General features: G+C 41.4%; 1 protein-coding gene across 11 annotated transcripts in view; it reads right to left on the bottom strand.

Annotated features, from left to right (window-relative positions):
* ptprk (protein tyrosine phosphatase receptor type K) overlaps positions 1–12,500 on the bottom strand; it is a 124,133-nt gene that overhangs the window by 7,468 nt on the left and 104,165 nt on the right. For 9 of the 11 annotated variants that reach the window (XM_053515818.1, XM_053515829.1, XM_053515869.1 and 6 more), the window contains 9 exons: positions 12,083–12,170; positions 10,850–10,926; positions 8,824–8,860; positions 7,755–7,852; positions 6,424–6,540; positions 5,246–5,400; positions 4,466–4,601; positions 4,147–4,296; positions 3,855–4,028 (listed from right to left, as the gene is read on the bottom strand). In XM_053515818.1, coding sequence (XP_053371793.1) covers positions 3,855–4,028; positions 4,147–4,296; positions 4,466–4,601; positions 5,246–5,400; positions 6,424–6,540; positions 7,755–7,852; positions 8,824–8,860; positions 10,850–10,926; positions 12,083–12,170 — 1,032 coding nt within the window. The remainder of the gene's footprint in view (positions 1–3,854; positions 4,029–4,146; positions 4,297–4,465; positions 4,602–5,245; positions 5,401–6,423; positions 6,541–7,754; positions 7,853–8,823; positions 8,861–10,849; positions 10,927–12,082; positions 12,171–12,500) is intronic. The other 2 variants (XM_053515825.1, XM_053515848.1) reach the window with 1 other exon arrangement.

The raw sequence follows: 12,500 nt of genomic DNA, 5'->3' as shown, positions 1-12,500 counted from the left end.
AAAACACTGCGAGGGGATGATGAGGTTTAGTGTAAAAACAAAGTAAGGGATAGAGAGATGAAAGAGAACAAGAGGGGAGATGGAAACATGAGGTGTAAACAGAAAGACCAGGAAGGGAGTACAGCACTCACAGGGAGATGTACGGAGTGATGGAAAGAGAGACTGAGATGTAGTTCCTCCTTACACCCACAAGGGTAATGCTGATGTAATGGCAGAGGTGAACAGATGCTGGATGGGTGGATGGATAGAGGGATGAGGAGCTGCTGCTCATGTCCATAAGTGCAGCATTGATGTAGTTGTAGATGTAGAGAGACAGGGATGGATTGAGAGATAGATGAAGAGAGGGGGAGATGTAGCTGTTAAATTGACATCCATACGTGTAGTGGAAAGATAGAAAATGTACTGAATGATGTACTGATGAGGTTCATGTTTATGTTTATGCTGAGAGAGTGGTAGATGGAGACGTGGATGAGAAGATGATGGGGAAAGAACTGGAATGATGGAGAGGTGGATGGAGTGATGGAGACAGATGGGGAGGTAGAGACATGAATGGACTGCTGGAGACAGATGGGATGAGCGAGATGGATGGAGAAGTAGAGAGGTAATGCTGTAGAGATGGAGTAGCCCAGCTTGCTCATCAGTGACAGTTATAATTTATACATGTTGTCTCACATTTTTCAAACTCATTTCCAAATTTATTTGGTTTTATAAAGTTTCTTTGTGACAATGACCATCATTAAAAGTTCATTCAATTGGATGGAATGATAGAAAGGTGGATGGAGTGATAGAGAGACAGATGGGGAGACAGACAGAAGGATAAAGTGATCAAGAAGGACGGGGAGATGGACAGAGATGGTGATGGTAAGTGATAGATGGATGGAGAAATAAAGAGATTGACAAAGTAATAAAGATACAAATGTACAGATAAAGTGATCGAGATGGATAAAGTGATGGAGGCAGATGGGGTGACAGAGATGGATGGGGTGATAGAGGTATGGACTGATCCTCGACTGACTAGAGGATTTTTTGCTGCTTGCTCACACTGAAAACTGAAACTAACGGGCTCATCTGGCGTTGCGGCCTCCCTATCAGCAGGTATGTCAGGGGGCAGGGCTGCTAAACCTGACTAGCAGGTACCACATTATGGACTTTCTTCTCTCAATAAAAGCTAGAAAGAATATTAGTTTAGAGTTCAGAAGAAACTCAGTAGTGCTGGGCTAGAAATGGCATGCAGTGAGTGCCGCAGCATTGAGAAGTGCTTATTACCGCTGAGCTCTTGCCGCAGTTCAAACGCTAATGGACTGTGTTAGCTCTTAGTTACAGCCTGGTCCCGTGATTCAGCTGCCGTAAAGGTATAGGCCGCTCCCTCGACTTCAAGGCCTCCGGTTCTGGACTACCACTGCAGCCACGGCGATGACATAGCCATGGCTGCTTCCTCATGTCAGATTCCAGATAGGCCACCATGCCTTCTGATAATGCAATAGCTACATTGGCTCACTCGCTCTTAACCCTGGCCTGCCTAGCTACCACTGAACTATAATTAACCTTCTGGCCTTAAATCTCACACTGAACACGGTATTTTATATAATTTATACGCAGACGAAATTCAGATTTATTTACCGATCAGTGCTGGAGCCTCAAGACCCAATCAATCATTGGTACTCTGTCTTAAGGAGGTGATCAGCTGGTTAGAACAAAACTGCCTGAAGTTAAATACTAGCAAATCGGAAGTTCTGGTTTTTGGGATAAACAATGATGATAGGGTTTCAACTGATTTTCTTGGCCCTTGGGAAACCTATGTTCAACCGAAAATAAGAAATCTAGGTGTAATTTTTGACTCTGCTCTTATGTTCAATCACCAGGTTAAAAATGTCGAAAAAAATTGCTACTACCAGTTAAGGACTATTGCGAAAATGAAGTCTTTTTTGTCTGTTCCTGACTTGGAAAAGGTGATTAATGCATACATCTCTTCTCGTTTGGATTATTGCAATGCTCTTTATGTAGGTATCAGCCAATCACTTATATCGAAGCTGCAAATGGTTCATAATGCTGCAGCGAGGCTCCTTACCGGTGTCAAGAAAAGGGAGCAACTTACTCCGGTTCTCGAAAGGCTTCACTGGCTTCCTGTAAACCATCGAATTCAGTACAAGGTGTTGTTGTACGTTGATAAAGCCGTTCATGAGTTGGCCCCGGAATATATTAAGGACTTGGTGTGTATGAACTTTTGTAGAGCACAAAGGTACTCCAATTGTTTTAGCTGTTTGTACCGAGAACTTGTCTTAAAACGAAAGGGGATCGAGCCTTTTCAGTTGTTGGTCCTAGACTATGGAATGCGCTCCCCGCTGATGTTAGATCTGCATTCTCAGTTGAGGTTTTTAAAACTCATGTTAAAACGTATTTGTACTCTGTCACTTTTAATTCTTGACTTTGCAATTGTATGTATTACGCATTTTATTTAATTTAATTTTTTTTTAGTGCCCTGGATGTTCAGTCCTTTGGTCTACGTTGTAGCATAAAGGGCTATATGAATAAAGACTTAGAATAGAGACTTGAGACTGCTAAGGGGCATGAAACAGCTGCAGCACTCACAAGCTCATCCCTTTAACTTGCAGCATCTTTGATCATAATGCCTTTAGATCTGGTCAGCCGGTGCAGCCAGAGGATTGCGACAGCCATGTCTGCTTCCTGGCTTCAGATTCTGGACATGCCACTGCTGCAGTTGATTGGCTACTATACCTTAAATGCCGGCCCGCTGCCGCCCCTGCTATCGGGCTGCGATGGCCAAATCGGCTCTTTCAACTGAAGCAACAAGGACATGCTGCCGTTGGCTGATGGCTTGTTTTTGACCTGAGCCTCCAATAATGAAACTGGACTCCATATTAACTTAAATACCTCTCTTGTTATACCGAACTTGTGCAGATCGCTTCCTGCAATCCGTTATCACCCAGATGAGGATGGGTTACCTGTTGAGTCTGGTTCCTCTCAAGGTTTCTTTCTATTGCCATCTCAGGGAGTTTCTAATTCATTCTAAATCTGATCATTTCCGCACACTTTTTTAACGCATCTCCATATTGTTTTGATCATGTAAAGCTGCTTTGTGATAATGACTATTGTTAAAGGTGCTATATAAATAACATTTCATTGAATTGGATAAAATGATGGAGTGATGACGATGGACTGATGAGAAAAGGATGGAGTGATAGAGGTGGAGTTGATGGAAATTTGAAGGCATCGGCCGCTTTGTTGGCTTCGACACCGAATATGACAGCCTGCCACCGACACTATCGGTCTGCCATTGGCTAACTCCGGCCTGCTGCTACTACCACCGAACTGGGACCGGCTGGCAGGCTTTAAATGACAACACGCTGCCACTGAACTTGCGATTGCGGCCTCTGTTTCGTTCCCAGCTTACCCTGGCCTTGATCTCGGTGCTTTTTTGACATTATTTTAGTTCGAAATGCTGCATACCTTTCTCTCCTAAATAATCAAATGTTTAGATGAGTGTCTGTGTGGTGCTGCCAGAGTCAAGGAAATACAGAGATGGATGGAGAGACAGGGAGCCTGATGGAAAAATGGAGGGAGGTGGATGAAGTGATTGAGATGTTCAGGGTGATGGATGGATGGAGAGATGGGCCGAGTGATAGACACATGGAGTGATGGAGGGATGCATGGGGAGACAAAGAGGTATATGAAGTGATAGAGGACTGGAGAAACCTAGAGAGTGACAGAGTGATAGATGAATGGACAGATAGCGAGCTTAATGAAGAGATAGAGGGGTGGATGGAGTAAAACAGGGGTGGAGATCGTATCAAGAGATGCAGTGAGGGACAAAGAGACAGAGTGGTGGAGCTTACGTCCATGAGCGCAGCGTTGATGTAGTTGCTGCTCTCCCCGTCGATGGTGATGAGGAAGGGCAGACAGCGGTCAGGGGGCAGGTTGGACATGAAGCGGTTCTTCTCATGGTTCCTGGGCAGGAGAGCGATGCTGCAGTCCTCAGGCTGGGGCTGAGGGGTCACGGAGTTCAGCGTCTGAATCCATCACACACACACACACACACACATTTAGGCTGTACTCCAACACACACTAAGGTGTTCATACATACATCCTGAACATACAAAAAAGTGTGTGTGTGTGTGTGATAATCACCTGGAACTCGTCTTTGAGGTGGGAGGAGTTACTCTGCGAGTCGATGCGGATCATGTCGTAATACGCAGCTTTAAACTCACACACTGGGATGGCCGTGTCGCCGCACAGACACGCCTCCAGGATAGCGTCATGGATGAAGATGTACTGCTCCTGAGTCACACACACACACACACACACACACACACACACACACACACACACTCACACATGTTAGCCAGATTTATGGACTGAGCATGAGTTTGGAGTCACAGTACCGTGTGTGTGTGTGTGTGTGTGTGTGTGTGTGTGTGTGTGTGTGTGTGTGATTACACATACACACCTCGGTCTGCACCATGTTGATGCGCCGTGACCGGAGCGCTTTAACACAGTTGTAAATGTCGACCACGCCCTCACGCTCCGCCATGTCCAACATGATGTCAATCACGATGTAGCATCCTGTACGGCCCGCCCCCGCACTGACAAACAGGAAGTCACCTCATCATCATCATCATCATCATGATAATCAATACTGATATTAACACTTTATTTGCAGGAAATTTTTCAAATTATAACAGAGGGATAATTAAATTTTTACTTTTATTTACACACACACACACACACACACAGGCTATAATACGTCATAACATACATTAGGTAAATTAAAGTTCAGTTTTATTTATTTCCAGTATATTCTTTTAATAATCTGGCCACTAATGTCAAAAGATATTATCTTATAACAGTTACTTTTTTGCCAAAAAACAAAAATCTTCATTTTTTAATTACTGTTAATTTCCTTTTAACTCGAACAGTCTTAAATAAATTGAAAATAAAATTTAAGACTTCTACAGGAAGAAACCTGAGTGTGTGTGTGTGTAGGTGTGTGTGTGTGTGTGCATATGTCTGTGTGTGTATACGTGCGCGTGCACAGGATGTGGGTTTAAGTGCGCTGCTGTTCTGCAATAGGAGCGCGCGCACACACACACACACACACACACACACACACACACACACACACACACAGAGTTCTACAGAATATTACTCTAGCACATGGTGCAATGCAAGAGGAAGTGCCTAAGTGAAGAACCCCAGTGTGTGTGTGTGTGTGTGTGTGTGTGTGTACCTGCAGTGCACTACGATGGGTCCTGCAGTGGGAGGGTTGGACATCTTGACGCGGCGGATGAAGGACAGCAGTCCTGTGGCGTGATAGGGAACTCCGTGATCGGGCCAGCCGGTGAAGTGGAACTGCTTCACCTCGCGCACTTCATTAAACCCCCTCTGTAGAGAACGGAGTGAGTGTTAGTAACACACACACACACACACACACACACATGGCAGAAAGCAGTTCTAAACATATCACATTTAACGTTCCTTGCATTATTTACATAAAAAAAAAAAAAAATTATTTATAAAACTAGTGTTTAACATGAACTACTTCACAGGCAAAACAAACCAATTTCAAGTTGCTAATTTCAGCCGTTTTGGAGAGATGATTTAAAACTTTTCAGCGTTATACTGACTCACTTCAAACAAAAATCAATAATTAAAATGCTAATTATTCATATTTCTTTTTAAGTATTGACACTGAAATTGTCTAAGCTTCTAGAAACACATGACCTCAGTGAAAACTGTTGCTAAATGTGTTAAAAGCTTAAAGTAAAAAAAAATTTAATCTGTAGTGTCTGTAACCATGTCAAATTCATGTTGCAAAGTATCTTAAGAATATAGCATTTTAGAATAATTATAATTTCCATGTGAAATCTAAATTGGCCAAGTTCCATCTGAATTACAATTAAGATCATTAAAAGATCTTCATTCAAAAAGGTTACGGACACTACATCTAAGTGAGTCACTTTCTAGCACCAATTCTAACTAAATAACTGTACGAAGACAAATAATTACCTACAAATAACTAAAACAACCAAACAAACAACTAATTAAATACAAGCAAGTAAAATAAAGTTAGTTATTCAGGTATATAAAATTATTTCATAAAATATGCATTTATTAAATAAAACAAATATGATTATATATTATATAAAATAAAGACGAATGAAATCTCAAATGAAATGATTTAACATTTTTACAAATAATTTCGGTATGTAAAAATGTAAGATATATAGTATATACAGTACAGCTAATCTAAATCAACTATAACTAGGTGTTTTGTAATAAATAAATCAGTAATTAATACATTTGAATACACAAACGGTCTGATTTCAGTAGTATAAATGAAGTGGCTGTGGATTAGGCGCTGTACTGTATATCCTGGTGTCAGACTGTGGAAGGAGTCCCACTCACTCGTTCCAGGGTGAAGGTGCGCACCACGTACTCCGCCAGCGGCTCCACCTCCACAAACGTCACCTTAAAGTCTCCGTACACCTCCGCGTCATCCGGCCAGTATTTATAACATTTCACCTGAAGTGGAAACACGTGGGTCAAAGCCAGGTAAGATAATATGGTTATATACAGTATATACATACACACTCTATATATATATAAAGACTGAGACACACGCCAATACTGTTGTACGAAGGTCCGGTCAGAAGGTGTTGATTACTTTTCTATAACAGCCACTCTGAGAGTAGTGCAGGTTTATATTAATGTACTCTCTCTCTCGTATCTCGTATGTTATGGTTTCCATAGTAACAGCTCATTTACAGTGTATAATAGGAAGCTTGATAACGTTTTCTGTAGTTAAGGAGTTTCTGGTCTTCTGGTAAGTTAACCTGGTGAAGGACGGGATGTTTATAGCTGCTATAACGTAAGTGAGAACACGAGCTGAAAAACAGGAAATGTAACAGTAGAAGGTGCTGGTTAATAGTTGGTAAATGGCTGTGTTTTAAAACACTCCAGGCCATGATGTTGAAGAAAACTAATTAACTTCACAGTACGTCTACTTTATCACTCCGTGTTTGAGTTTGTGGAACAGAAACACAATGTAACGTATACCATTACACACCGGCGTACATGTTCACGGGGCACAATGTAAACACGTCACAACACAGTTTAGCGTACACATGCTAATTATCAAGCATTAAATAATAAATGCAAATGTGCTGACCGCGGTGGTTGCCAAACAGCTAGTTAATCGCTGCCTACCGAGCTAGCAAGCTAATCAGTTTATCGCCAGGTGTAAGGATTGACGACATTATAATGTAACATCTGGATACTGGTTTGACCTAAAGGTGACCACAGCAACCAGCGCTCACCACACATCGCGAACATAAAACCATGCAGTCGCAGGCACGCGTTAACCCTTTGAGAAGTTTCCATTAGGTCTTCCATTATCTATGTTCTTTTGATTTTTCTGGTTGCCAGATTGGTGCATATCCCTAACCACTGGATGGCGTTTGTCAAATAATATGGCCTTATGGTAGAGAACTCTACTCGCTTTGTTTTGAAATTCTGAATTTGCCGCCCATAAGATCAAAGCGTTCTGTACTTCACAACAATTCTGAGCCATTTCGAGTGGCTTTGATCCCTCTTCAAAGGGTTGCAGCGGGTTGGAGGCCGTCGCATCACGCATACACAATGCACTGAGTATCAGAAACGCAAAAAATAAATGAAAGAAAAAGCAACAAAAAGAACATGGCCTCCGTCATTCCACAGCAGGCAATAAATAAACATACCCGTCCCACCTCCACCAGGTTGGTTACCATGACGATACACGCCGACTGCTCCTGCCAGATCATCCTCCAGAAATCGTACACCGTCTCATGGACAGGACCTGATGATGACATCATGTAAAGTAGTTATTTAAAAAATAAAGACTTGCTGATCTGTTGAACAAAACAGAAGAGAATCTCCATCAAGACCAGAAGAATCAGTAATTAATGTGGGAAACATGTTTAGTGCCTCATAAGTCGTGTTGTTGATTTTTTAAGTGTCATGTCTCGTACAAAGTTATAATCTTTTTTTCCTGCCAATTTTCTGCTTCACACTCCAGGCCAGTAGGTGGTGGTATTGCAACAACCACCCATAAACCCAAAGAAGAAGAAGAAAAAGCAGTCATGTGCTTGCCAAATGTAAGTTCTTGGCAAATACGTTAAAGCAAATGGAAGCGGTTGGTGTTGTCTACCAAAGTTTTGGTCTAGTTTTAAGGAATTCATAAAGGGTGGTAGATGTATCTAAATAACCAGTTCTAACCACGAATTTTGAGCCATTCTTCTGGCAGAATTGTGGTCAGGTCACTACGTGATGCTGGTGAAGAACTACGTTTCCTGACTTGCTTCTCCAAAACATCCAAAGTGGCTCAATAATATATAGACCTGCTGACTGTGCAGGCCATGGGAGATGTTCAACTTCACTTTCATGTTCATCAAACCACTCTGTCACCAGTCTTGCTGTGTGTATTGGTGCATCATCATCCTGATAAACGGCACCAACTTCAGGATACAATGCTTGAACCATTGGGTGCACATGGTCCTCCAGAATGGTTCGGTAGTCCTTTTTCCGGCTAGAAAAATGCACTTCCGCGAAGGGGTTTATGGGGGAGGGGCAGGAGCTCATTTGCTCATTTAAAACCATCGACAGTGGCTTGCCATGATGTATGATTTGAGAGGTGTTTCAGTTGGAACATAATCGGACACACTTTGGAGACCTCTAGGGCTTTGTGAATATAGTATATATTTTATTATTTTATGACACCTACAGTATAGTGTATAAGTGCAGATACAGAAGACCCCACAGCGTACGCACCTTGAGTGGCGATGTAGTGACTCGGACGCTGGTAGCCCTGTGAAACAAAAACACACACAGCGGGAGCTTGAGGAAACTGATTTAAAACCTCAGCTGTCCACACAAGCAGCAGTCAGCACATCAGCAGCACTCTGCATCAATTAGTCTGGCTTTTTTCTTTTTAACCTCGTTTAATAGGGATTATATGATTCTGAAGCTCTAAGTGGTTTCTCCAGTCCAGATCAGCGCGGCAGGTCGTTACTGCCGCACATTCATCACTTAATTACACTCTAAAAAGGAAAAACAATAAAGGGAAGACGACGAATCGCTGTTTCTTCGTTACATTATTGTAGAGCTGCCGGCTCTCATTTAGCTCGCACTAGGTCTGCGTTATACTGAGAATCATTTACTGTGTTTTTAGAAATCCAGGCCCTGTAAATAAGTGCCCAAGCAATGATCAGCAACATTTCAGTCTCCGTAATACAAAGTTTTATTTGTTTAGAATGGGAATTTTAGTACTACATTAAATTGTCAACTCGTGTCAAAACGCACACTCTTACTAGTAAAGTGTTAGAAATAGTTAAAAGGTTTGACTAGAACAAGTTCATATGCTCTGATTTTTAGAAATTGCGTACAAGTGCTAATAGATTGTGTAAAGTCGTAGCTAGCTATAATGTTAGCTACAATTTGCAATAGTTATATACATATAAACTTTAAAATGTGGACTTTTGATATTTTTTTCCCCCCTAGACATTCGTGTACCTTACAAAACACTTTCTAGGCAAACTTTGAACTGAATTTGTAATTGGTTTGGACAATCATTCAAATTCAACAATGACGACCAATCAAAATCCAGACGAGTAAGTAGTTAGGTTAGAGGTGGGGGTGGGTAACAAATGTTTATAAAAACAAAACCTTTTACTAAATAAAGCCTGTCCCGAGTACAGCTAGCTAATAATAGGTTTCCTAATATTAGTGTTATTATTGTTATTATTATGACCTTAAACATATTAAATACCATCCCGTAGCCTTATCATTGCTACGTAGTTTCAAATTGTTCATCGCTAATATCTTTAACAGTGCTGATTCAGGATTTATTTTAGATTTCTAACTAGAAACCAGTTTTAAACCTTGCTATTGCTATTTAAATATTTGCCTAGACGAATTGCACACTGTTTACCACTGATAATTAATCCAGATTAATGCCAGGATATTAAACGTCTAAATCCAGCTCGTCAATTCCGTTATCTAGATACAAGTGTTTAAATACTGAGATTCTTACCAGTATGCGGCGAACGGTACCTTACCATCACCTAGCTACAGATACTGTAACGTTTTAATCTTTCTATTTATTACAACATTTTAACGTTAACGCCCTAGTGAACATCATATTGCTGCGACTATCTTGCTATCAGGATGCTAACATGTTGACCACCGCGTCATCCAGAGTGTTAACCTGAGCACGAGCTAGTTTAGCGTCATTCATAATCAACTCGTACCTCTCCAAATCGACAGCGATACAGGAACTGCAACACAAAAGTAACCAAGGCAGATGAGTGTGAAATGAGTGCATTATGAAGAAAACGATGGAACACAGAGCCATGACGAGGGAGGAAAAAAGAATAGACAGATAAACGAGTGTGTGTGCTGCAGAGAGGGGAAAAAGGCCATGCAGTCACCATGCAGATGGTTTAAAAGCATTAAAGGGGGCAAGGGGGTGTTACGGCTGTATTTGTGTAAGTGTGTGTGTGGGTGTGTGTGTGTGTGTGTGTGTGTCCTACAGGAAATGAAAATTTACTTACATCCCTGTACAGCCAAATCTAGGGCCCAAAATCAAGAGCGTAAGAGTGAGAGAGAGCACAACAGATGAGTCAGTGAGTCTCTAGCAGCACCTCCACCGAAGGCAAGAGAAAGAAAACCGTAAGAATAGTGTATAAATCTGGAGAAGGAACGCATGCTGACATACGAGAGAGGGAGAGCTGTTTCTCACACCTTCGCCAAGGGAGGAGGAGGAAGAGGAGGAGGAGGGACACACAGCGCCACTTACGTCTATGTAGTTGGCGTTGATGTAGTCGGACGAGGGGTCGTCTTCCACCGGCTGCAGGATCACCCGAGAATGATCGTCTGGAAACGTTCACCATACGAACACGCGCATTAATAGGAACCCGCAGGAACACATCTGCTTTATTTCGCACTAAAACTGCATATATTTTTTTTTTTACATATTAGGTGTGTCCGAGTCAAAGCAGGACGTTTGATTGCACATTACAGTATAACAGTAGACAGTCCTACATTTACATTTAGGCATTTGGCAGATGCTCTTATCCAGAGCGACTTACATTTTTATCTCATTACACATCTGAGCAGTTGAGGGTTAAGGGCCGCGCTCAAGGGCCCAACAGTGGCAACTTGGTGGTTGTGGGGTTTGAACCTGGGACCTTCCGAACCGTAGTCCAATGCCTTAACCACTGAGCTACCCCTGGCACTCCTGAGAGTAAACACTCCCTTTATCTCTTTATATAATCTTCAGCTACACTAATGCACTTATCCCAGTGTTTTACTAATGCTTGGACACCATCAGGGTAGAACATTTTCTCAGTTCGCCCAAACTTCACGTCTGGAACGCTGGCCTCCCAGGAACTCCTTAAATGACTTTTCTAAACGTGCGGGAATGTCTTGGAGCGAGGTCAGGATGTGGCGATAACTCCCAGCCGAGTTCCTGTAACGTGCAAGTGGTGTTGGTGAATGGGAGTGTGTTTACAGTTCACACAGAAGGATGCGTCTCCTCGGCCGGAATCGTCCTTCATGGACGTGCGGCCTTTTTTAAAAAAACCTTTATGATTGGCGTCTATGATTAAGACTTCTGTCAATCGCTTTTACACCCTCATTCACATTTCATCACAAGTCCCAGTTTGACTCGCTAGATTATATCATAAGAAACTTTTTGAACTTTTTTTAAATAAATTAATTATTTATTTATAAACACTTAATTATAATATGTGACAAATAAATAAATAACCAAAATCCAACAATTCTAAAGGAAATACTGCTGACATGACCAATTTTTTAAATAGATATTTTTTAATTTCCTGTGTAATTTGTTTGTATTTATGAATGGATATATCGTGTTCATATTTTTGTTTTTTTGTTCTTTTTCGTTGTTTTCCCTCGCTTCATTCCAAAATCATTCCATCATTAACCTAAATAAACCAATAATAATAATAAGAAGAAGAAGTAGAATGAGCAGCAGTTTTTGTATATTCTCCTATCAGAAACTCACATGCGATGATGTTGCCGTAGCGATTTTTGGTTCGGTTCTGCTCTTTCTTGGCCACATCCCACGAAGCCGACTGACCCTCAAAAAAACTCTGAAGGAAAAAAACAAAAAGAGAGAGAGATGAGATTTAGCATGATATCTAGATCTAAATGATAATCTAGTTGGGAACTTCAAAGTTCTCGACTTGTAATAATCGATAACGTCAGCAGGAAATACAAGCGCCTCTCTTTTGGATGAAAACTGGACTGATGTAAATCTGAGCCCCAGTTCGCTGTTTAAGTTGATGGGAAACTTGCTGTTTATTGTTTCCAAGTGTCGGGCTTAAATAAATGGATATTTGTTGTTCATCCAGATGTACACTTGTATCTAATACCCTAATAACTTATTACATCAGATATGTACGTACATCAGATTACATCAG

The sequence above is a fragment of the Clarias gariepinus genome, chromosome 2 (genome assembly GCF_024256425.1).
Source record: "Clarias gariepinus isolate MV-2021 ecotype Netherlands chromosome 2, CGAR_prim_01v2, whole genome shotgun sequence".
Lineage (NCBI taxonomy): Eukaryota > Metazoa > Chordata > Actinopteri > Siluriformes > Clariidae > Clarias > Clarias gariepinus.
The sequence above is the reverse complement of the archived record's forward strand: the minus strand, read 5'-3'. Positions and strand labels throughout refer to the sequence as shown.